This window comes from Zootoca vivipara, chromosome 5, assembly GCF_965207765.1.
Source record: "Zootoca vivipara chromosome 5, rZooViv2.hap1.1, whole genome shotgun sequence".
NCBI lineage: Eukaryota > Metazoa > Chordata > Lepidosauria > Squamata > Lacertidae > Zootoca > Zootoca vivipara.
This window is the reverse complement of record NC_142588.1, coordinates 68,504,644-68,531,779: the sequence shown is the minus strand read 5'-3', so window position 1 is coordinate 68,531,779 and position 27,136 is coordinate 68,504,644. Positions and strand designations below refer to the sequence as shown.

Here is a 27,136-nt window from a genome sequence, read left to right as displayed (position 1 = left end):
TCTATGAAACAGGACAATAGATGAAGCCTAATGAAATTGGGTAGGCACAAAGCTGGTGCCAGGCTCTTTGCTGTCTGTGATAAAGAGGGTGTCCCCTTTCAGTTCCACATAGAGAAGTCAGCTGGACTGGCAAGTGAATCTCAGGGCAGTCCTCCAATACTTCGCTACCACTTCCTGTCCCCCAGTATCTGCCACCTGAGGCAGCTTTTTCACTCTGACAGCACCAGCCATGCAGGGTCAAAATGCGGAAAGAGTAGATCTGCAATGCAGAAGTGCTTATAATCACAGGGCTGATTTTGATCTGAATCCCCAAGTCAGTTCTCCAACAGATTTGGGTATTCTGATACTCTTCAGTTTCCTCTGGGCCAGCAGGGGCTACCCCTCCCCAATGTCCAAAAAGCATGGAGGTGAAACATGGAGTCAACCACAGCTTGCACAACATCTGGCTTCTTCTCCTCCTCCTCCTCCTCCTCCTCCTCCTCCGTGGTGGAGGTGATGGAGGAGGAGCCCGTCATTGAAGTCCCATGGCCGCCGTGTTTGGCTCCGTCCCGTCTCCTCCCAATGTATGTGGTGTCAGGTGTTACATGTGTGGCATCAGCACATCACATGCACAACCTTGGCCCCCCACAATCGGCCTCACAAGCTGGCGTCTCTGCTCTGTGCTGACCTTCTTACCATGGGAAAACATCTGCCATACGAGCAAGCTCAAAAATGGCAGATGCTGTTGCTTTGACCAAAGAGAACTATGCAAAGTTTAAACTCTGCAAAGAATTGCCCCATAAGCAAATCTGCAGTGGCATTAGGTGAGAAAGTATCCAATGAATCAAATAAGTATTAAGAGCAAAGCAATATGCATTTGCAGTCTCCCTGGAGATTAATCTGTGCATCCACAGATCAGCTGTAATTAAACTGATATCACTATGTACTCTCACTGTTTCCAATCAAGTGACAGGATTTCAAACTGAAAATTAGCAAGCTGCTAAAGATTACTTGTGAAAAACAGGATTTTTCCTGCAGGGACAGAGTGTACCAATATTCTCATGATGACCATTTTAAATATTAAAAGTCCTCCTGCTGTTATCTCCCTAATTTGTTTATCAATGTGTTATCTCATCACCACCTTATGCAGTTTGGAAAAGAAAAGAAAAACATTAACAGGACATACAGTTTTGTTGAAGGGTGACCAGAGAAGAAGAAGAAGAAGAAGAAGAAGAAGAAGAAGAAGAAGAAGAAGAAGAAGAAGAAGAAGAAGAAGAAGAGAAGTAGAGTTTGGATTTGATATCCCACTTTATCACTACCCTAAGGAGTCTCAAAATGGCTAACATTCTCCTTTCCCTTCCTCTGCACAACAAACACTCTGTGAGGTGAGTGAGGCTGAGAGACTTCAGAGAAGTATGACTAGCCCAAGGTCACCCAGCAGTTGCATGTGGAGGAGCAGGGAAGCAAACCCGGTTCACCAGAGTCCACTGCTCTTAACCACCATTTGAGCATTTCAAGCCTGAGGCCTGAGGGCCTTCACTGAAGTTTTTCTTGATTGAATGCAGGGATGGGGAAGAAACTCAATTCAATTTGCATTGAAAGGTGAACCTGCCAAATCCACAATTTTTTAAAAAACAATCTGTGAATGAAAGCATGACCATCCTTTGAAAAAAATCACACATTCCTGAATTTTGCAATGCAGTTCTCCAGCTGAGCAAAGTGTACAAGGATGCATAGATTAAGGCAAAGTGTGCATACAAATGCTTAAGTCAGTGACAACAACATAATGCATTGTATTAAGGAACGTTGTCTGCAAAACTGTGCCTTTTTTCAAAACTGCATGTGTTTATTATGAGAAGTTTGCAGTAAAATGCTGAATAATTTTTATAAGGATAAAAAAAGCACAAATTGCTGCAGAAACGTGCAGAACTGAATTTAAGATTGTAAAAATGAGAAACTGAGTTAACCCATGAATTGGCAGATTTGTTTCCCCCTCGTTGTGTGAAGAACATTTGCATGGAGAAAGAAGGATCCTATGGGAGATTCTGGCACCATCCTAAGGTGAGGTAGTGGAGCTGGAACACGGGAGCATTTAGCTCCAGAATTTAGCTCATATCATTGAGGTTTGGGTGAAAACTTGTCTGTTTGCCCAATATGATATTGCTGTGGTGGTTGCTTTGTATTCTAATTTTCTCCAAGGAGCTCATGGTGGCATGCCCAATTCTTCAACTCTCCGTTTTATGTAGAAAACAACCCTGTGAGGTAGGTTGGCGTTAGTGACTGGCCCAAGGTCACCCAGTCAGCTTCATGGCTGAGTGGGGATTAGAACCTTTACCTCTCAGGTCCTAGTCCATCATTCTAACCACAACACCACACTAAGGAGTCACCAGCATTATGCCACTGCTGCAGTTGAAGTGTCTGTGGTATGGCTCCTGGGGGTATATTTCAAAGATATGCTGTGCTGCTATTTGTTCTTATACAGCAGCGGAGCCGTATCGCTTTATATTGTGAGTGCAGACGGTGCTTTGGCTGAGCAGCAGATATTACATGATACAGCCGTACCTTGGAATTCGAACGGAATCTATTCCAGAAGTCCATTGGACTTCCAAAACGTTCGTAAACCAAAGCACGGCTTCTGATTGGCTGCAGGAGCTTCCAATCGGAAACTGCAGAAGCCCAGAAGTTCAGCTTCTAAAAATAGCTGGCAAACCAGAACAGTCACTTCTGGGTTTGCGGTGTTTGGGAGCCAAAACCTTCGAGAACTAAGCTACTCGAAAACCAAGGTACAACTGTATACAGGCCCGGCTCTAGGTGTAGTCCCGGTGGCGCAGGGCCGGCAGGGGGGGGGCCGCTCGCGGCAAAGCCGCATGGAAGCCGTGCTGCGCGCTGCGAGGGCGGGGTGCCGGAGCGATCTCTGTGCCTCAGCGCCAAGGCGCCCGACCTGCTGGAGACGGCTCTGACTGTATAAGGGGTTTTTCAAGAGTGACACCAATAATGCCTCCTTAGACTGTGCTGCAGCACTTGTGAACAAGCAGAGGAGACCCATTTTCAAATTAAAAGGGCATCCTAGCAGCAGTGTACATTTTCCTACTTCAGCTAAAGACACCAGAATTGCAAAAGCTCATTGAAACCCCCCTTGTGAATATGGCCAGGTCACAGAAAGGAAAGGAAAACATGAATAATTTTGAGGAAGTGTTCTCTTTTTAATGTATCGTTCTGGATGTTTTTTCCACAGCAATTGCGTAGCTGACAAACTTCTCTGTACTTTATTATACCCATTAGTCAAGTATTCCCCAAACTGAGCACACCTAGCAGTTTTGCACTGATCTGCACTCTCCATTCCGAGCATCTTACCCACAGTATTTAAAGGAGAGCATCCCATGGATACTTCAAAGAGGTTGTGCTACACCCCGGTTAGGAAGCTTGAATGGTAGTGACCTAGAGGCACTGTATCCCACATTTGGAGACATTGGTGTTATCCTTCTCACCCATCACAGCTTTTGTATGAACTTAAGCTCCCTTAAGCTCCACAAATACCGGTTTGCCACTGCAGAGTTGATGGAGGACATGGGGTTAGGCAAAGGTCAAATAGCTTTGGATGTCATTTTGATGTCAAACAGCAAATATCTGCCAAACATTCCCTGCATGTCCACAACTGGATGAAAATAAATATTTGGCAAATAGTGGACAAGAATGTAGAGGAATTTCTGGAAATAATAATAAGTGAAGAAAATCATAATTGGGAGGGAGGGAAAGAGAGAGAGCACACACTGGGAATTAATGAGTGAATAGGCTGGTCCAGAACCCATATATATATATATACCAATCTGCATAAATGAGCAAAGATTACATACAGAGCAGAGGATGTTTAAAGTGAGTTTTTATCCACACAATCCGCAGACAGGTTAGCGTATCTTGACTACGAGTGCTTGCAATCAGTTTCTCAGCACAACATAATTCCCAAGCTGCTAAGTACGTGTCATATATTTTAACACCCAACAGACAATGCTTTGCAGTGTTTGCAACTTTCTTGAATGCTAATGTGTATATAGGTCTCAAAGGATGTGATTCCTATACAGCTTCAGTTAATGCAGTATATGAAGTGTTTGCGTTAAATGTTGGCTTTTAAGGAAATCAAAATACAAAATGGTAAAAGACAATAATATGTAGCAGAAAGTACAATCTCTCTGATTGCAATGTGTGCTATTGAAATCCTGAATGAAAACTCTAACATGCCTGAAGTTGTTACTTCAATAATGACTCCAGGATCTAGTATTCAGCTTGCTATTGATATGTAGATCAAAACACACTAAATTCCAAAATGTTCAGAGTTAGCAGCACAAATAAATTTGAGGCATTTGTTTAATCGGAGTCAAGTGCTTCCTTTGCTTATTCTGGCACCTCAGAAAACATTATTTTTTAAATGATCAATAGCAGGTATAATGAAGTGGAAACTTTACAAAAATAATCAGGACCCAAAAAATGGGCTGTCTGCAAAATGCAGTACTCTGTTTCTATTATAAAGATGGGAAAGGCAGCTGTTATACAAGGTGGAAAATATTAGCCAGTTCAGAATATTGTCCTTATTCTAGTTTGCATTTGTGGTGACATCACATAGCTGAATGAAAATCTGGCACAACCCAACTTCCGCTATGCCTATTGCTAGGAAATAAACTGCTGATAAGCAAGAAGAATACTGGGTTCTACTAAATCTTAAGTCCTTCAAACACTAGCTGGTCATAAACCCCCCCCCCCAAAAAAAAAACCCGTGACAGCTCCAACTCTTTTCTGATCTAACTCATATTTCTCTGCTGTGGCAAGAGTGCACTATGGGTGTTTGGCATCCTGGATGGGTTTGTAGCAGTGATTTGATAGGAAATGGTGTTGCTTTGGTGTGTGGGGGGCAGCAATTACTGGTATAGTAATTGCCTCTCCTAAAAGGTAAATGCCCTTAATAAGTCAACCACTTTGAGAGATTACAGTGCAGGAGAAACACTTTTGTCTGAGAGAGAATTATAGAGCAGCAAGAGGTACCTTTTCCATGCAGGGAGCTCACTTGAGATTGCACAAAGAGTAAAAATTGCCAGGAAAATGTTCAGCCTAAGCCCCATTGAAACAAAACAGAGTTGATCGAGAGTTGTGCTCTTGTTCAAATCCCATCCATGTTGATGAGCTGCCCAGAGGAGGAGATGTGACTGGCCAATTGTGCCATTACAAAAATAGTGTAAAGCATTGTTAAAAGCCTACATGGGTCTATATCTGTTCCAAGTGAAAGACACAACGGCATCTATTGGAATCAGAATCCAGTAAGCACAAATCATTTTTCCCTGCTGTTTTGAATGCAAATGGTCCTTATCTTTTCCTATACAGTGGTCCCTCGGTTTAAGTACACAACTGGTTCCGGAAGTCTGTACTTAACCTGAAGCAAACTTTCCCTTTGAAAGTAATGGAAAGTGGATTAATCCGTTCCAGATGGGTCCGCAGAGTACTTAAACTGAAAGTACTCAAACTGAAGCGTACTTAAACCGAGGTATGACTGTATCACCTTGCACTTCCTCCAAGTAGCCCTTCACATTTTATCCTAACAGCCCTCTGTGGTAGACTAGGTTGACAGATAGTGATGGGTCCAAAGTGACCCAGCAAAGCTACATGGTGATGAGGGATTTTTGAATCTGGGGTCTCCATACCTTAGTCCAGTGTTTCCCAACCTTGTGCCTCCAGATGTTTTGGGACTACAACTCCCATCATCCCTAGCTAGCAAGACCAGTGGTCAGGAATGATGGGAGTTGTAGTCCCAAAACATCTGGAGGCACAAGGTTGGGAAACACTGCCTTAGTCCATAATGGCACCATACCCTTCTCTTGCTGGGCAGCAGTTGCGACCCCTCACAGACACCCCTCCATTCACAAGGTGCAAGGAGTCACGTCCCAGTGGCCAACCTTCTAAATTTCCTGGCCAGCTCCATTGCAAGGCAGGATAGCCCACCAAAACAAAAGTTAAACTGCTGAATCATAGGCAGCCAATGAGCAGAGCCTGCTCCTACAAATAATAATAATAATAATAATAATAATAATAATAATAATAATAATACTTTATTATTATTATTTATACCCCACTCATCTGGCTGGGTTTCCCCAGCCACACTGGGCAGCTCCCAACAGAATATTAAAAACACAATGAAACATCAAACATTAAAATCTTCCCTAAACAGGGCTGCCTTCAGATGTCTTCTAAAACTCAGATAGTTGTTTATTTCCTTGACATCTGATGGGAGGGCATTCCACAGGGCGGGCACCACTACTGAGAAGGCTCTCTGCCTGGATCCCTGTAGCTTCACTTCTCGCAGGGAGGGAACCGCCAGAAGGCCCCTGGAGCTGGACCTCAGTGTCTGGGCTGAACGATGGGGGTGGAGATGCTCCTTCAGGTATACTGGGTATTTATACAATATTTTAGAGTTTCAAGTCTTACTATAATGCTATTTACAGCACATCTCCTATCAAGTTACCACGGAGGCCATTTGGAATGGAGTTTGGTGTTAGCAAAGCGATGCAAGCATAAGCCATTTACACAATTAGGAAATGGAAGTAATATTTCAATTTATTTATTCTGTGTTTATTTTAGTTCTCAATCACTGTCAATAAAGTCAATGTGTACTGAACTAAGTGCAAACTCAGATTTGCATTTAGAAACTTGCTTTTACATTCAGAAATTTAAACTTTAATGTACAGTTATAAAAGGAGAATTTAGCTTTGGCTGGGAATGGATGAGGAATACGAACACTTGCATTTTTGGTGACAGAACCTGAAGAATACCCAAGTGCAGAACCTCCTCAAAGTTTGAGGAATACACTATTAACAAGTGACTGTTTAATAGTACCTTCAAAAGTAATCAGAAGCTGAGCATTTACCTTCAGTTCGGTCTGGAAACTTTCCACCCTTACTTGTTGTTCCAGCATTTACAGTTTCAGAGGATGTGCTTAGTTTGGTATTGGGATCTCGTTTCGGTTTCGGTGGGGGTTGTTTGCGGGAGCAGCCACTGCTTTCGTCATCGGTACCTCCAACAGAATGAAGCGACTGGGATCGCACGGAAAAGCCACTCGAACAAGGATGAGGCAGTCTGTCCTGAGGGGCGGGCATTGTCATAAATCCCATGCGGAAATGCTTGCCAATGTAGCTTCCTTCATTTCCTCTCACCACTTCACCACCTAAGCTGTAAGGAAAGTAAAACACACATGGATATACATGAAACTGATAAAGCCATTTGGACGCCCAACAAAATAATAATAATAATTCTCCTGTTAAGCAATTTACCCCTTAATTACAGGAAATGCTTTGAACTTATTTGAATACAACGGCTATAATAGTACACACACACACACACTGCAACTAGTTATACTTTAGTTAAAATACAACTTGCTTACACAAGGCATAGATTCAGATTTGTTTTGCTATTGCCACTCCGCCCATGCACCCACCCAGCCTAAACACCCATGAAATACATTTTCCAGCTTTACTCACAATAGAAATTTGCTCTCACCACACTAGTTTGTTTTATTGATAAGAAATACATTGGAAAGAAAATAGAAGAAAACAGTGCTGAGTTTATAATGTAGAACCCCACTAATTGATGATATGATAATGCACATTCAGAAATCATAAAACAATGCTGCTATATAAGAACATGGATCATTCCCAAAATATAATATTGATTGTGCTTGAATTTTGCTGCCACACTTGCCTATGTCTCCTGCCACACCAGTTTGCACCACACCATTTGAGAACCACTCAATTCTAGACTGATTCTAGATGCATTTGGATCCAGGGCCGTCTTACCCATAGGGACTAGGGGTGTGGGGCACCCTGGTGCCAGGCTCTCAGGGGCGCCAGGCCAAGAGTCTGGGGCCCGAGAGTTGAGTCCGGGGAAGAGCCTGTCTGTCGGATGGAGCGCCCAGTGGGCTCTTCTGCTGCGGGCAGCTCTGTGGCGCGAGTTTGGGGGCGGCCGAGCCAACGAGGCAATGAGGCGGCCGGCCAACTCCGCCCTCCTGCATGCCTTGGACTGGGAAACATGGAGGGGACGGACGCCGAGTGGATCTTTGTACCCCGGCACTGCTTATGCTTAAGACAGCCCTGTTTGGACCCCACACTTTCTGATGAGGTTATCCTGCCTTTCCCTCCCTAAACATGCCTCAGACAAATGAAGAAGGAAGTGGTGGTTGTGATCTTGCTATAAGCCCGCCCACAACATTACCAGGAAAGTGCTGGGATGGCTTAAATCTGTTTTCAAATGGGCATTGTGGTGTAATGCAGAATCAATCTGCAATGAGCTTTTACTTTCAGAATGAAACCAGTTTCTCAAAAAGTGCTTTTCAGGGGCAAGCAAAATATGCATTAGATCTTGACTGTATGTACAAGTACTCAGCCTCCATCGATTTGAAAATAAAATACTGTGTGCATGCAGCCTTACTTAATGAATTAAAGTTTTCTTGAGTATGACAAACTGCCATCACTAGAGAGCAGTAGTGTCCAAATACACAAACCAGGACATGTTTATGACACCAAACCATTTCTAGATCATAGTTGGTGTCACTTCCCCAGGGATGTCAAGCCCAAAAAGGTAAAAAGCAGCATTCATTAAATGCTCCTTCACAGTCTGAAACTTAAAATAATAAAATAATCTATGACTAATTTGAAGGTTAATTATGCCTCAGTTAATCTTTCTAAAAATTGTTCTGCAAATAAAGTGTGATCCCAAACTTCTATATAGCAAAAAAAAAAAAGTTTTTATGTCACATTTTTAAAAAGAGGATTGCCATTGAAATATTATACATTGGATGGTGTTATTCTCTGTAGGATTTCGGCTAATCTATTTGAAACTAAGGGGCATAAAACTGATATTGAATGTCTATATTCTGCACAGTTGAATCTGCTCTCTGCATATGGCACATTGGTTTGGTGGATTGATGTAGGGCTTGTAAAAAAATAAAATAATAATAATAATAATAATAATAATAATTAAATTTATTACCTGACCTTCACCAGCAGGTCCCAGGGCAGGTTAAAACAATTTAAAATTCAATATTTATTTATTTATTTAGTAAAAAAATACAGCCACAGGAATAATCAAAATCTCAGGGTTTATTTAAAATGTATTTGGAGATATATATATATATATATATATATATATATATATATATATATATAGCAACTCACTAAATTTTCGCTGCTTCTATTTTTATCTGGCATCTAGTAAATCCCACACTATTACCTACAGATTATCACCAAAAGTCAAACACAAGTCCCCCAAAGTTCCCTGTGCTTTGCTTTTTTTGTCGCAGCCTTCGTTTTGCCCTGCCCAGTGATGTAAAGAGTTCATCTGATCTTCCCGACTGTAAATAGCAGGGCTGACTGGCCGGAGCCTGCTTTGTAGCAAGAGGAGGAGAGTGAGATTTATGTGGCACTTTCCTGTAAAGGAAAATGAAGACAGCTAGTAGAAATGATTGCGTAGATGATCTCATTCCATTACTTTTGACAGAAAGGAGACTGTGCTCTTACTGTTCAGATGATAAGCTCGAGCTCGTTTCGAAATTATATTATATGAGTTGCTGAAAAAAATGCGGCACGGCTTATTAATATATATGGAAATGCATATTTGGATTCTTCCCCTGAGAGCTTTTCATTTGGGCTTGGTCAGGTTCAAACTGCTTTTATGACAAGGAAAAATGATTGGCTGAAGTACAGCATGGGAAATGTTACTTTAAAAAGAGGAGGTGGGAAAAAAACATTTGTCAGGAAAGAAAAGTAAGAGGACAGTTTTCAGACCATTTACCCCAGAGTAATCTTACTGAGTGTTACTATTGAACACAAGCATCATGGTTTGATGAATGATATTCTAATCAGAGTAGACCTAGTGAAACTGATGTGCTTAAGTTCAGTAAACTCTGCATATGACTAACACTGGATTCCAACCTTTGTTTGGCACTGCTGGAATTCTGCCATCCTAGATAACTTATTGGATTGAACTACCCATGCTACAAAGTTATTCAACCATGGATCCCAATATGGTCTCTCAGCCTCACTCACCTCAGAGTGTTTGTTGTGGGAGAGGAAGGGAAAGGAGAATGTTAGCTGCTTCGAGATTCCTTAGGGTAGTGATAAAGCGGGATATCAAATCCAAACTCTTCTTCTACAACTCCCGGCATCCATGACCATTGACAGCTGGTCTATTAGTTTTCGCTGGCCCTGATATCAGATCCATATAGCTGAGAGTGGTTCCCCTAGCAACAAGGAACTTTCCACATCTGACCTACGAAGCCTTAAGCGGCTTAGGACTGAAATATCTCATGGCTGCCACTTCCCACATGAACCAATTTGGATCCTACATCCATCATCTGAGGTTCTTCTCTGTATGATGCTTCTGAGGGAGGTGCAGAGTGGCACAACACAAGAATCGGACTTTTCAGTGGTGGCTCCCTGGTTATGGGACAGGAGGGCACGACCAATGACATCACTATTCCATTTGCCAGGCAATTTTTTTTCTTTGCTGCTAGGCCAGGCCTTTGGCCTTTATTTGGAGGGTTTTGATATTCATGGCCTTCTTTAGTGCCTCTCATAAATATGCTTTTTATATTTAAATATGAATGTATTTTCGGTTTTTAATCTGTTTTAGTGTTATGTTGGCTTTCATTTCACTACCTGTCAGATACTTTTTTTTGCAGGGGGAAAGTGACTTGTAAGTGCAATATGTTGTTGTTGTTGTAGTTGTGGTTGTAGTTGTAGTAGTAGTTGTTGTTTCTGTTGTTTAAAAACTGATACTACCAGGGCACTCATACCAACTCCAGGTACATTAGAAGCACAAAGCCCAGTTTAAGCGGAGTGTGTGTTTGTGTGGAGGCTAAATCAAAATGCCAACCACCTCAATGCCATATTCTGTCACACACCATAATACCTAGACTAACACATACACCAGCACCCCACTTAACAATACCTCTAAATACTGTTTGCGATTGAGGGGGATAGTTTGTGCATTTTCCCTTTTCTCTTCTTTGAGCCCAAGTGTTTCATTATTTCATTCTCCCTTTTCCCATATTATGGCATTGCTAAATTTTGACAGCAACCTCATTAGGCAGCTGTAAACCAAATGTGATACGATTATGCAATTTTCACCCTTTGAAATTTCAAGATGTCTTGGAAATTTCATTTCTTTAAATGTTAAAGAACCGATGCAGGATATGATAGAACCATGAAACCAGAATGTTACAGACCCAATTTGTTTTCTAAACTGACCACCAGTTACTACCTTCTATATTGCCCTGGAGCTTTTTCTTATTAATTCAGATCTATAATATGATGGTTTCTTGCCTCAGGCTTTACCATCATTCTGTGTTTCATGTCCTTTTGTCTAAAATTTATTTTCTCCTTCTGTGAACCCATGCCTGATATTTAAGTGCCACATACATTTCATTCGAGACACCAATTTCCTATCTAGCTAGTGGATACCTTCTGGATATTTTGATCCATGATCCATCATGTGCAGAAGCATATTTCATTGTTGCGCAGGAACTAATTCATTCATACTTACATGCTTCTTGATCCTTCAAGTTGCTTTACACTTCAAAGTAGAGCTGCACAATTTGTGACTGCTTTTTAACAAGATCTTTTAAAGGCATGGAATGACTCCTGCAAGTCGCTCCAGTTCCTGCACAGATGTGCTAATACGCTGTCTGAATAATGCATGCAGGAGTGTGTTGTGGTTCATTTTATGTTCAAAAATGTTAGAAAAAAATGGGTGAATTGGGTCTTGGCGAGTTGTGAACGTAACTCAAGCTGGGGCATTCACCATGTTAAAAATCTACTACAAAGATTGATGCAATATAATTTCAGGATGTAAAAAAAAAAGTATCGGTGAATTGCAGCCATATTTCATCCTCAATGGCTCAATTGTGAATTGACACTGGGAGCCACTCAACCCATTCGGAGGCAGAAAGTTACTGCCTTCAAATTTTCTATACTGTATTGTTAACAACCTTTATTGTAAGATGTTGCAACCAGCAGTGCTGGTTGTAGAAGATAGAAGGGGCATCACCTTGCCCAATATTTTTGGGCAGGGGGCAGCACACCCCAATATTTAGGTGGCCAAACCAACATCACTACCAGGTGCCCACTGCGCACCCCAGTTTCATAGCTAACCCCTCGGGTGCCTGTTGGGGGGCATGTCCTGCAGCCGGGGGGGTGGAGTGATCTGTGCCCGTGGGGGCGGGGCGAGTTGCCCATGGGAGCGGGGTGATCTGCCCATGGGGGCAGGGTGAGCCTCTCTGACACTTGGAGCCTCTCTGCCGCCTCCCCCTCATCTGTCGGGTGGCTGAGGGAGAGGAAGTAGGCAGACGCAAGTCTCATGCTGCCATTTCAGGCAGCACAGAACCTGCAGGCACCTAAGCCACCACGTCACTCCTGAAAAGTTTTGTGAGCCCTTAAAAACAACAACTCATTTTGCCGCCCCCCCCTCGGTGATGACACAAGGGGAGGACCGCACCCCACCCCCTTCCTCTGCTACTGGCGCATCCCAGCCTCTGCACAGCAGGCCAGGGGCCAGGCAATGGCTGGGACAAACACGGGAGATCTTTGCTTCATTCGTTCCAGCAGCAGCAGCCTGGCAGCCTAGGAGATGGGCTGTGGCTGGGTCAAGTAAAGCAAAGATTGCCCACACTCATCCCAGCCTCCACTCAGGAGCCGGGCGGCAGCAGGGATGAGCAAGCCCGGGGATCGCCCTCTGCGCACCCCACATGACATGTCACATGGCCATGCCCCCTCAATGTGGGGGGCAAGTTGGCACTCCTGGTTGCAACTATGTGAGATGTCACAGCTGTGGTTAGCTCTTTATAGCTATGGTGAAAGCTGGGTTGTGAAAACAGATGTGAACTGAGCCCACACAGACACCAAGAATTAGGCCACCAGAAGATGTTTAATCATAAAAAAAAAAATATCTTCAACTTCGGAGACAGAGTGAGAGCAAAGGTAAACCTCTGCATGTTTGTTTTGGGACTCAAGTAAACACTGGCAGATTTCAACCGTAACTCATATTGTATTTGGACAAATGATAAGATTGCACTGAAATGTTATATTGTTATTTGTTGTAGTTTGAGAAATAAATAAACACTTTAAAATAAAATAGTTCATAGGAAACAATCTTATCTAGTCCATCAGTGCTCCATCACATTTTATTGCTGGAATATTGCCAACAACTGCTTCTCAAATTCAACCTGTTATCCAACCATCCCTGAAAGAAGTTGCTACTTTCTCGCTGGGTTATGGCACTCTTTAGGAGCTTCTTCCTAAAGTTTATGCTGGCAATCTTATATCCTGATGGTTAAAATTTTACTGTTCCATGCTCAATTCACAACGGAGACTATTAAAGAGATCAAGTTATCCAGCATATAAAAGGATGCCTTGCTTAAGAAGAATCAGCACAGATTCTTGGCTTGTCTTTTAAAATGTATCATATTTATATATCTCTCCTGCACGCTTCTCATCTTGCACCATCTGTTTGGCATAAACACAATGCAGGAGAAGAGGTTCTCATATGTGCTGAGCAGAGTGGGACTAGTACTCTCCAGATCTTGGAAATGATTTTCTTGACAGTGTATCCTAGAATGGCCTTCGCTTCAGCACCACCGCAGTGACTCATGTTCACTTTGAAACAATTAAGCTCTAAATCATTAAAAGTGGAGGTGCCTATAAATATATGCCTATAGAAGCCTTGCAAAGAGTCATTTTAAAAAAATTCATTTAATTTTGCTTACCTAATGCACTACGCATTTTCTAGCAAAAGAAAGAAAATAAGCAGCAGGCTGATGTTTTTCTCCACACCAAATAACACATTCACACTTCAGAAAATGCAGGCACAATCCACTAGAAAGTTCTCCTGCGTAAGCCCCATTGACAGTAGTACAAGGAAAGAGAACCTGTTGGTGGATTGGGTCCTGTTTATTCATTGTAGAGTTGTTGGTGTTTTTTGTCTCTTGTGGCTGCTTATGCCATCTAATTACCACATCCCCTCCCTACTTGTGTCTAATTTTCTGAGATAGAGGACTAGGGTGCCTTTGAAATTTCTGCTTCCCCTAAGAATAAATAGAATAAATTATAGAGTTTGTGTGTGTGTGAGAGAGAGAGAGAGGGAGAGGGAGAGAGAGAGAGAGAGAGAGACTCTTCTTTATTTCTGAAAAGTGCTTTCAAGATTAGCATAAATTGGATTTGTAAATCGGAACTTGCCTAAAAATTGAAGCTGCACTATTTTTATCCACTCAAACAAGATTTCCACAGTCCATGAAGAAGTCTAATAAAGGAAGGAGGAAGCAGAAAATAAAGATGCCCTACATTCTGACAGCTGCACATAAGCCACTACTGTAAAATATAACTGTTGTAAATTGGCCCAGATCTTTCATCAGGCAAACACAAGCAATGGGATAGGTCTCTGGTTCCAGAGACATACAATACTGTTCAGTTCAGCATCTATGAATAGGTGTCGGGATGATGGTGGTTTTGTCTCAGCATCACTTTTCTGCACAGCGCCATGATTAAACCCTGTCAATCCTGCTCCTGTACTTACTGAAATGTGATGGAAAGAAACACTTTCTCCCTCATCCAATCCTTAAAGGAATGGAGTTGAAGGCAAGGTGGGTGGGTGGGCTGAGATTGTGATGGACTTTGGTTTTGTGTGACCTAGCCAACGACACAGCATCGCCAGATTTATGTAAAGTGCCATGTCCCTCCCTGGGCAGCCCAGAATTGACAGCTAGTTGCCCAGCTAGTTGTGGGAGCGGGGGAAACAAGATTATTTGGGCCTTTCTTTTTCTGATTGACTTTGGGTGGCTTGCTTTTGCTTTTGTTGGGTCAATGGAGACTTCCCCCCCCCCTTGGTTTATCTGCTATGCCCTACCAACCAGATTTATTAGGCAGAGACCAGATACCATCTTGACTGTGAGACCTGGAAGAGTGGCTCCCTGCCTTGCAGGACTTTTCCTATATGGTCTAGAACAGTGTTTCCCAACCTTTGGTCTCCAGCTGTTTTTGAACTACAACTCCCATCATCACTAGATAGCAAGACCAGTTGTCAAGGATGATGGGAATTGTAGTCTGAAACAGCTGGAGACCAAAGGTTGGGAAACACTGGTCTAGAAGAGCAGGGCCCTGACCGACTCTAGCTACAAAATCTGTTGAAGAGGCCAGAGACCATGGCTGTTTCTTAGTGCCCAGGTCATTGAGCCTGAGCTTCCACAGTCAACGCCTGCCATTAACCACCATTGGCAGGATTGGCAGCAACAGATATGTTCTATGCTTAAGATATTCTCTTGCTAATTATGCTGTTTTAAATATACATTTTATATTTGACATCTTTAAGTGTATTTTTTTGGAAATGTTAAGATAATTCATTTAACTTTGCTGCATTAAATGTGCCTTCTGTAGCTGACCCCCTTTGTAATGTTGTTGTTGTTGTTGTTGATGATGATTTTTTAAAAAAATCTTACGGTAATAATTTAGTTTCTTGTTAATTAAAAGTTGCTTTGATTGCATACTTTATATTTGCCTTTCTTCAGTAATGTTTTGTTCTGCATTGTTTTATTTAATGTTTTAAATAAAACAACACAACAACAACAACAACAACAACAACAACAACAACAACAACAACATACCTTGGCAAAGTTCTCCTGACTGGGTTTTAAAACCAAAATTCAGAGGCTCATAAAAACCCACCTCGGACAGCTTTATAAAATCCGATATTATTAGGCTACTCAGTCACACACCTGCCTGGCAGTTACTTTAACATTTTCCATGGGGAAGTACCCTCACAGGACCTAAGAGCAACAGGCTAGTTTTTGGAAACATTGCCCCTCTGCCTAATGGTAGGGCCAGCCCTGTTCCAAGCTGCCAAAGCCTATTAGATGCTTTTTAAAGCTCCTTTGGTCCACTTGCATGTACTCCAAACTCTGGCTACAAAAGACATCTGTCTGTAATGAATCTCCCTTATAATGTGTGACCCTGGCTGCCTAGCCATGCAAAGTTATTGAACAGCAGAGTGGCTATTATACCACAGGAACTTCTAGACAGTCCAGCTCACCATAGAAAACTTCCTGCACAGGGGACCATCTGAACCCTGGCTGCAATGGCTCCCAAGAACTCTTATCACCCACCTTTCCTGGTTTCAAAGGAAAGCTCTGAACCTGGGATGGCTGCCTTTTACAGTCAAATATTGAGCAGCCTCAACTGAACAGGTTGTCCCAGGGCACACAGTTATTGATTCCATAATGCAGCCTCTCATACATGCCCAATTTAGACTCCAAAGAAAGCCTAGAGGATGTTCTTTGCAGCCAAACACGGTGTGCTTTGTCAGGGGACCCAATTCTCTGTTTGGTAAATGGAACAAATGTATAGTCATTGTTTTCCCCTGAGAGGAAACTCCCTCCCCCTCTTTTATGAACCATGCAAGCACATTTTGCTGCACCGTTTAACACACACACCAATCTGCCTAATGTACAGTTTAATTTAAGCCCCAAATAAAGTCTGCAGGACTCCAGCTAAGTGCCTTCACATCACATCCACCCATCTAGCTCTTGAAGTTTAGAAACAGGAAATAGATTGCACTCCCTAATATCTCTGGACTGCTAAAAACTAGACTTGGCAATGCTGAAAATAATTATTCATTTCACCTTCTTCTTCTTTTTGCTCCAGAAGAAAACAAACTGCTTTTGTTCTCACACCCAGTGGGATACCGTACTAAGAATCTATCATATAACACTGCCAACACATGCAGTCCCAACATACCACAATATTTCATATGCACTACCCAGTCTTTTTCATTTCTACAAAATCAATGCATTTGAAAGCTGGTCATATATTACACAGGTACGTATATTCACAAGTACACATAATGCAAAGCACCAGGAAATCTCTCTTAAGGCTTTGAAACTGTAGCAACTAATGTTTGCCACCTTCATTCTCTCCCCCCCTCCCTCCCTCCCTCTCTCTGTGACTGGTTTCAATATGATAAAACAAGTGCGTCAAATATTGTACATCAATATTGGCAGCTTTCAGGCCTGCTTTTCATCCAGGCCTAAAAGGCTGCAGGGTCTTGTTCACTAACATTCAAATTTCCCTTTGAACGGCTGGCTAGAGTTCTTTTTATAGAACATCTTTATTCATAACAAAATGATAGTTATTGCCACAATGGAATATTTAAACGCTTTATTCCTAAATCTAGAAGCAGAGAGCCTATTTCTTGATGGATGCAAATCATTGCGCTGTTGAATGGATAGTTACAATAAACTAAAAATCTAAATTTAAAGAAATAAATAAAAAATAGATGCTTAAAAGAAATGAAATAAGGCTATCATATGATCAGTAAGGAATTTGGGAGAAGTATGATCTTGATTGGGACCCAGGTGGCGCTGTGGGCTAAACCACTGAGCCTAGGGCTTGCTGATCAGAAGGTCGGCAGTTCAAGTCCCTGTGACGGGGTGAGCTCCCGTTGCTTCGTCCCAGCTCCTGCCAACCTAGCAGTTCGAAAGCACATCAAAATGCAAGTAGATAAATAGGAACCGCTACAGCGGGAAGGTAAACGGCGTTTCCATGTGCTGCTCTGGTTTGCCAGAAGCGGCTTTGTCATGCTGGCCACATGAACAAGAAGCTATACGCCGGCTCCCTCGGCCAATAATGTGAGATGAGCGCGCAACCCCAGAGTCGGTCACAAACTGGACCTAATGGTCAGGGGTCCCTTTACCTTTACCTTATGATCTTGATTGTGTCTGAAATAAGCAGTTTCATTCCAAAACATGGAAAGGCAAAGTTGTGACATCTGTTGGAAATTACTGAATCTAAGCAAGTCTAACATTTGAATTCTACTGCACCTATGCCCACTTACCCGGGAGTAAGCCCCAGTGTTGTCAGTGAGACCTACTTATGAGAAGGCGTGTATATTATAGTGATGCAATCCTAAACATATCTATTCAGAAGTAAGTCCCCATGAATTCCATGGGGCTACTCCCAGGTAGGTAAATATAGGGTTTTAACCATCAGGATTTAATACAAAGTGGCCCTAACAATGTGAACCTGTGCACATGGTTGGTTTAAACAAGTGGCTTCACACACACACACACACACACACACACACACACACACACACACACACCCCTTGCCAAACATTGATCTGTTGCAGATGATTCTGATGCTCTTGCTGCATTTTGCATGTCAGTATCAATTTATGTCCAGAGCTCAGCCAAAGTAGTCAGGTAGACTCCAGCGTAAAGTGATATATTTCGTGGAACCCTTCTTAGGACACTCAAATACAGCTGGATAAGAAACTGGAAAATGAACTTCATGTCCAGTTACTCCGCTGTGGGAATTTAGAAGGTCAGGACATTTTTAATCTCCCAAAGCATCTACAAGGTAGGATGGAGGTAGAATGTGTTCTTGATTGGACCAGTTTACTAGGGATAGGTGAATGAATTCCTCTCAGTTCAATTTGGAAATGGGTCAGACATTTAATACACTGTTGGAGAACACTAAGAACGCCCTTTCTTAGTATCCTAAATTAATGTGTTCTAAATCTGAAACGATGCTGGAAAAGGACCTAATTTACATTTGACCCTGAGCCTTAGGGGATGAAGAAGATTGGCCTCGCCACACACACACATGCCATACCAAGAAAATAGAGGCTGGGGGGCTGGGGGGGGAGAGAGAGAACAAAAGTAGCATGGATAAATAGCATTTGTGTAAGCTGAGAGGTGCCGGAACTGAGTTTCAGCAAATTCCAGCTGATAAAAAGCCCTGGCTATAAGTTTCTTGAGTTTGAAGGGAATGCATGTTCCAATATTTTGACAATGGTAATTCCTTCTTCATCCACACAGTAACCCCATCACTGAATCTGCATGAAGGCAACCAGTTCATGAAGAACATAGGTGCTTTCCCCCCGCTTCAGGAATACAGGAATCTGCTTCATGGCAAGTCAGACGATTGGTTCATCTAGCTCAGTATTGTATACATCAACTGGCCACAACTTCTGGTGGGGCCACCAATAACTACTTTTGTGGCCCTGTTATTCACAGTCCAAGAAGTAGACTCAAGGTTCAAAAGTAGTCTATCCGTAGCCACCAGAAGCCAGGGAAGAAGAAGAAGAAGAAGAAGAAGAAGAAGAAGAAGAAGAAGAAGAAGAAGAAGAAGAAATTTCCATCAGATAGTGAATTCCCAAAAATAATGTGCTGCAGAATTTTGCAATGCACTTATCCAGTGAAGTAATAGGTATAAAACTGCATATACTAAAATGTGCATAAAAATGCATGTGTTAGTGAAAATAACATAGGAAAATGCATTATAGTAGGGGAAATTACTTTTAAAAAATGTGGGTATTAAGAGTAACTAGCACTAAAATCCAGATTAATTTTCATGAAGATTTGTTTCTATGGTAATTTATATTTAAAAAATCAAACCAATGTAGAACTGCAGGGAACTGAACTTTAGGTTGGGAAACTGAGGAACTGAAATTGACAGATTTGGCCATGCATACCAATGACAGGAAGGAGCCCGTGGCAGGCAAGCCAGACAAGGTTTCTTTTGCACAAAATTCAAAACCGGGACAAATTCAGAGTTTGCTTGCGTTTTATCCGCTCCTGCACCTTTGACCTACTTGGAAATCTCTGCACTAACTTCTGTTTTAGCGCCTATCTCGATCAATGCGGATCTGATTTAAGTATGGACTCATAAAGCTGAAATGAACCTTACACTGAAGCAAAGCTATTGCTCTCCTCCTCGTTCCTGCCAATTAATAAAAGGGAACTTTGTAGTTCTTTAATTCCTGAGCAATATATGTTGCCTTTGATTAAAGGTAACAAAAATAATGCACAGACGATTCTCTCTTGTTTTTTTCTTTCACTGCAATTCATTGCTTTTGACACCTAAAACAATTTCTTATTATATACCTGTCACATCTCATACATTTCTTACTTATAGAAGTTAAGTTTGAGCTGTCACTTAATGATATTTGCTGCATATAAGTATGAATTTCTAATAACAGGCTCCAGCATCTGTGTCTGATTCTCTCCCTCTCTTTCTCTCTTCCTTTTGTGCACTGCATGACTCCATTGATGTAGGTTCCCCCCCCCACCCATTTTTTTTCTTTCCTGGAGTAATCATTAAGCTCATCTTACTTGCTTTTATATGTTTAAATATGTCTGCCTTGCACATGAATGTTAGGTTTTTCTGACATTCCAACTGTATGAGGAGCACAACCTTGCTTACATCTGGAAAAAACGATAGTCCAAAACAGCTTGCCCGAGTTTGGGGGGGGGGAGGAGTGGCTGACGTGGGTTTTCTCTGACATTAATTGATTGCCTGTCACATATGCTGCAAGCAAAAATAATAATAAATAAAAGTATGTGTCCATGTTCTGCAGTACTGCTTCCCAAAAATAAAAGTTCAACTATTGTTGCAAGCGGAAAGACAATAAGTGGATGCTAATAAACATAGGCTATTTGAAACCTTAAAATTTACAAATCACACCCCCCCCCCCCGCGCAATTTTTGCAGCTACTGTGAGAGTAGCCCATTAAGCTGAACCTTCTCCCTTCCTTCAGAGGAGCAGCATTTCTCTCCGACTGAAATGCATGGTTCTGTTTTGTATTTCCAGCCCCCCCCCCCCCCGCAACACCACAATTCAGTCAACGCTGGTCCAGTTGTTTCAACCGAGTTTAAGGCAAGAGTATCTGAGACTGAGAGTAATAAATTACCTGTCACCATCTTTTCATGCTTTTATGTGAGGCCAGGCAACATGACAAAAAAATCATTATATTTCCTTCTTTGTAATTAGCTGCACATGGGGTGGGTGGTGGTGAGTTTAGGAAAACCTAAGGATGCTCCAGACATGCTACTTGAATGAATCCTGCTTCTGTGTGGTCCTTCTCTCTCTCATTGTCTTCTCCTCTTGTATTGCAATCTTCCGTCTTCATTTTATCAATTATCAAACCACAGTCGGGTGTTATACCTGAACTGGGAAAACTACGGTTACCTCTGAGCAAACTAAAATTTTGAATTGCAAATCCAGTTCAGTTCAAATTATGTTTTACAAACCTATCATCATTTTGCTTTGATGCTCTATACCTGGGGTTGTCCACCTGGTCCCTACCGCCCACTAGTGGGCATTTCTGGATTCTAGGTGGGCGATAGGGGGTTCTACGGCACAAGCTGAATCTCCCTTCCATCGAGCACTGGTTGGGCGGTAAGGAATTTTACCATCAAGAAAGATGCATTAGTGGGCGGTCGGTATAAAAAGGTTGACTAGCCCTGCTCTATACAAAATAGGCCTATCATAGTGAGGGAAAGGGGTGCTTTTCACAGATTAAAAAAGGTAAAGGGACCCCTGACCATTAGGTCCAGTCATGACCGACTCTGGGGTTGCACGCTCAACTCGCATTATTGGCCGAGGGAGCCAGCGTATAGCTTCCAGGTCATGTGGCCAGCATGACTAAGCCGCTTCTGGCAAACCAGAGCAGCACATGGAAACGCCGTTTACCTTCCCGCTATAGCGGTTCCTATTTATCTACTTGCATTTTGACGTGCTTTCGAACTGCTAGGTTGGCAGGAGCTGGGACCAAGCAACGGGAGCTCACCCCATCACAGGGATTCAAACCGCCGACCTTCTGATCAGCAAGCCCTAGGCTCAGTGGTTTAACCACAGCGCCACCTGGGTCCATACCCTATAACATGCTGAGACCGAAAACCAGAATGTGTGTCTTTTCGGCCATGCTCCTGCGAGAGTCATGTGACCTGTAGGGGGGAATCACAGAGCCAAAAAGCATGTTTTGGGGATCAGTGATGCATTTTGGGGCGAGGTGCTGAGAGCAATTTATTCAGGGAAGTCAAGGTGTATGAGATTAGAACAACCTAATGTGAGGTCAGCCAGGCATAGAGTTGCCCTTGTGTGGACATGCACCCAACACACAAATATATACCAGGCTCCAAGCCAGTGGTATATTTGACTCAGCTAAAAACACTGGGCAGAAAAATATGTTGTTGTTGTTGTTGCTGCTGCTGCTCCTGCTGCTACCGCCGCTGTCATTGCAATCCTGTTGGGACTTAAGCCTACAGTCCCATTTTTGAATTTGACTTAGGCAGCCCTCATGTTTCTGAATTGTAGCCGCCAAAAATAAATGTATTGGTTTGGGAGGGGAATATGAAGAATTATGAAGATCAGCGCAAAACAGAAGCACATATGGTGGTAGTTGAGCAAGATATACTTTGAAACTAGTATCCAAAAAGAGCCAGCTGTCAGTTGCAAAAGCTGCAGAAACTACTAACATAGAAGGAAGGAAGAGTGTTTATATTTTCTTCCTTTATGCTCATAGCACTGACAATCATTTTTCAGTACAGTATGCTACAAAATATTTAAGCTACAGAGGCAACACTGAAAATGAGTCTCTATTTCCAATGACCAGTCATGCAAAGTGACCTTGGGCCTGTCACTGGCTTTCAGCCCAACCTACCTCACAGGGTTGTTTTGCAGGATGATATAGAGAGCAGAGGAACTATGCCCACGGCCTTCAGCTACTTGGAGCAGATGTAGTATATGAATGTAGTTGAGAAAGTAAATTCAAAAATTAAGTAATCTCTGACAGAGTTCTGGGTAAAGGCCATTATCTCATGATTTCTGGTTCTGTGCTTTAGCCATTATCTGATCCTTAAAATCTAGAAGTATCAAACCATAATAGAAGCATAGAACAAACTATAGTAGAATTTTGGACTGCAGTTCAGAAAAGGTTTAATTGACAGTTGCTGTATTTTATAAACACTATACTCAGCCAGTTTACAGGAATCTGCTGTTTGTTTACCAACTTTACACTAATAGCTGTTGCCATTTGTTTAGTATAGAAATGAAATAATTACAGTCAACAGGCATCCTAAATAGCATATCTTTGATCAGGTGGAAGTCTGAACGACGTTGGTTAGCCATTCATGCAATCAGGCTTCGATTTGACCATCTGAACATTAAGTGTGTGGCCTCCACCATTTTCTTGCCATTTAAATCATGGAAATAAGGGGAAAGTAAAATAAAGGAGGCTGCCTTGAAACTTACAGAAGGGGTGGGGACGAAAGAAAAAAAGAAAGGAAAGGGTTAATTCCATTAATTTGCTTTAATACCTTGCTCCATCACCACTCTCATGTGGTTTCTTAGTTCATTATCTCTGTGACTCAGAAATGTAAAAAGAGAAAAAGTGAACTTAAATGCTTCAAAAACTCCATTCAGGATTATGCTATTTGGCAGCATGATTCTAACAGTTTCCCCAGGCAAGGCAGCGACACACATTGCTGAAGGCTTCCAGTTTGGGCCCTGGCAGTTCCTGGCAAAGATGCTGCCCAGAGAGTTATAAAACCATATTTTGAGGAAGGGCCTTAGCTCAGTGGCAGAGCATGTGATCACGGCCGTCTTACCCATAGGCGCTAGGGGTGTGGGGCACCTGGGCGCCTGGCTCTCAGGAGAACCAGGAGGAGAGTTCGGGGACCAAGAGTTGAGTCCGGGGAAGAGCCTACCCGTTGCAGTCTGCGCCGCAAGTTTGGGGGCGACCGAGCCAGGCAACCTGGGGGGGGGGGGGGTTGCCAGGCAGATCTTTGCACCCCGGTGCCACATATGCTTAAGACAGCCCTGCATGTCATTTGTATGCAGAAGGTCCCATGGTCAGTTTCCTCCATCTGCAGGTAGAGCTGGGAAAGACTCTTGCCTGAAATGCTAAGGAGGCCCCACTAGTCAACGTAGACAGTCCTGCGTTAGATGGATCAATGGTCTGACTCTGCATAAGGCAGCTTCCTACACTCCTATGATAATGTATAAATCCAATGCTCTGAACTGGATAGGTGGGAGTCAAGGGAGAAAAATAACTAGGCCATTTCAAAAGGATACATAAGTACCACTATGCAAGAAATACCTCCTGTGTTAGAGAAAGCCTTACTCTTCAATGACTCAGTTGGGAATAGAAAATGCCGTTCTTACTGCATGGGGGAAGGCCTTAGAAACCAAACTATAAATCCTTTCATGCTGCTGGCGTTACCACATCAAAAAAGTAACATGCAACTCCGAGTTCAGAAAAATGGTAAATCTCCTGGAAAGTTCATAGGATGTTGCCAGAGCTGGAAGATGAATTGGCAGTGCAAGAGCAGAAGCTGAGGTTAGTCAACAGTGCTCCCTTTTCTTGGCAGCATCATCTTGTGTTGGAAAACACAAAAAAACAAATGAAGGTAGAAACATCAGAAGCAAAGAGTAAAGAGATATTAAAGATTACGAAGCACTTCACGGATGGGAGACTATTTGCTGCACTACAGAAGAATTGAAATAGGATCCATTTGGTAGATTAATGGTGCTAAATATTTACACCATACACTAACTGATCCGGAAAAGCTAGCATGATATTTTTCAAACCCATTAAAACCTGGATCTTTGACGCAAATCAGTCTCAATATACTGTTATAGCATCACTGCTGGTACACTACATTTTAATGGGGAGCAGCCTGGGTCATTTTTGCCTGATAAAATTCAGATTTTGCTTTATTACTAAGCTTTGCTCTTTCTATCTAGCTCAGGGTTTCAAACAGAAGATATGCCCAGACCAGACCTGCTGTTGGGCTATGGCCTTTCCACCATGGCCTTTCCACCATAGCTGGTGTCATGTGCATACACATTCTTGTACCTCTTTGGAAATTCACATGCTTTGATAATGTCAGCCATGGGGAAAAGCCGCGGGGAAATTCTACCTTCCCTCCACCGTATCTGGAGACAAGAGAAGGCTTTAGACTTGGAATGTGGACAGCAGCCTTATAAAACTTTTGAAGTCAAACAGAATTGATCAGCCTCAATAGAAGATGCTCACCAACAAGAGAATGCTTGGCCAGAGATCTAGTCACATAATTAAGAGCAATTTATGAGAGTTTCATTTAGAGCAGGAAGATCACAATAAGGAAGATGTACATTAGCAATGCTGTTGGCTTTTTAGCTCACATCACAGGCAGCTCCAGGTTTTTGTGGGCCCTTATAAGTATTACAACGGGACAAATTCATAGACAGTACAAACCAGCTAATTAAGAATTTTGATGACTTTACTAATTACGATTGACTGACTCTCTCTTGAGTCACCATTTTGCAATTGGTTCCAGCTGGCGAACTCAAATAAATGGTGCAAAAGTGACATCTACCCACCACTATTCCTAGGAATGCAATTAGTTTTAACTGTTTTTAATTTTGATTTTTACATTGTTGTAACCTGCCCTGGGACCTGCTGGTGAAGGGTGGCAATAAATTTGATAACAGCAGCGGCAACAGCACACAACAACAACAACAACAACAACAACAACAACAACAACAACAACACTCTTCCTTCTATGTTAGTAGTTTCTGCAGCTTTTGCAACTGACAGCTGGCTCTTTTTGGATACTAGTTTCAAAGTATATTTTGCTCAACTACCGCCATATCTCAATCTGTTGGCTTGGAAGGACTTGCTGGTGCCATCTTTTCTCATTCAGACTTTCAAGATGATCTCATAAACAACATGGATCTCTGTCCTTTGAAGAGGCTGCAAGTGGGTGATCTTGTCCCTTGAATCTCACAGTGCCTATTGAGATACAGGTTGTGTGCATGCTCCCATTTACTTTGCATCTAGTGGCACTCTCACCACTGTACACACAGCATTAGTCACTATCCATATTTATTCTGCATCAATATTGCATTTTTACCCAAACCAGCTTCGATATGTATTGAGAAAAATAACAACCTAGCTACAACACTGTCTAAACTACTGCTCTGACTGCTTTGAAAAGTTAGCAATGTGGGATATAAACATGGTAAAACAACAAGATAGTGTGCATGACTATTGGTTCTTATCAGGATTGCAACATAGGTCCCCAAAAAACCAGAGTCCTTTTGGTTGCGGATAACTCAGACTGAAATTCCCAGGTGTCAAAAAAGGTTATTTATGTATGGCTACGGTACTACTGTGGCCTATGTTTCGTTAGCCCAAAAATGGAAAACGAACGAGGTCCCAGCTAAAGAAGAATGGCAACTTAAGTTGACAGAATGTGCACAACTTACAGACTTAACATAAGAGAACAAGAAGAACATATGTTTAGAGAAGACTGGAAAACGTTTATTGAATATATGGGAAATAATTGTGTACAGCTGTAAATGCTGGCAGCATTAAGATAAATTCAACATTGTGAATAATTTTTGATGGATGCAGTAATGGAATACTGAATGGTTTAGTTTTTGTAAAATATGCAGGGATTTTTGATATGTAAAATGAACCATGGAAAGAGAAGAAGGGAAGTCATATCTTAAGGATGCAAAATGAGTATCTTAAACTGTAAAACAGAAAACTTAATAAAAACACTCTCCCCCCCCCGAATTGCAAGATTTGTGAGAAAGCCTGTCCATCCCAACTGTGTCCTGTGAACAGAGGTCAAACTGGGTGCTTCACAACTGGGAGTGAATCATGGCATCCAGATGGGTGCTCATGTTCCATTGCGCTCTCTCTCTCTCTCTCTCTCTCTCTCTCTCTCTCTCTCTCTCTCTCTCTCTCTGTGTGTGTGTGTGTGTGTGTGTGGTACCCAACACACCATGGAAATTTGTGCATGGAAGCATATTTCAGTGTGTAGCTTGACTTTGCCAGATCATGACTCATATCCCAAAGTCTGAACAATGTCTCCTTATCATCATCATATCCTTCAAACCCCATTTTGCAGCTCTTGTTTATTCTTGAGGCTGGGCCTCAGAACTTGAATCCATTCTCAGATCCAATCATTTGTGGTTACTTTGAGCACCGACAAACTGTAAATGTCACTGTACATATAAATCAATACAGACGTGTCTTTGCTTTGCCTGATTCCAATACACCAGGATGTTTACAAGATGGGCAAAGTCAGAAAAATTATTGTTACAAGAAGAGGGAGAATAGTAGAAGATGGATATGCAGTATATATCCTTATAAATATGGGGTGGGAAATAGTCCTAAGAAGAAAAATGTGCAGTGCGAACCTATACATAATCTATGGCTAGAAGAAAATGTACTAGATAAATATGCATAGCAGCTTTCACCAAATTGGTGCCTTCTAGATGTCACACAAGCTTTGAAAGGGAAG

General features: G+C 42.2%; 1 protein-coding gene across 1 annotated transcript in view; it reads right to left on the bottom strand.

Annotated features, from left to right (window-relative positions):
* NYAP2 (neuronal tyrosine-phosphorylated phosphoinositide-3-kinase adaptor 2) overlaps positions 1 to 27,136 on the bottom strand; it is a 129,167-nt gene that overhangs the window by 56,415 nt on the left and 45,616 nt on the right. The window contains exon 2 of the mRNA XM_088669903.1: positions 6,887 to 7,188. Coding sequence (XP_088526029.1) covers positions 6,887 to 7,188 — 302 coding nt within the window. The remainder of the gene's footprint in view (positions 1 to 6,886; positions 7,189 to 27,136) is intronic.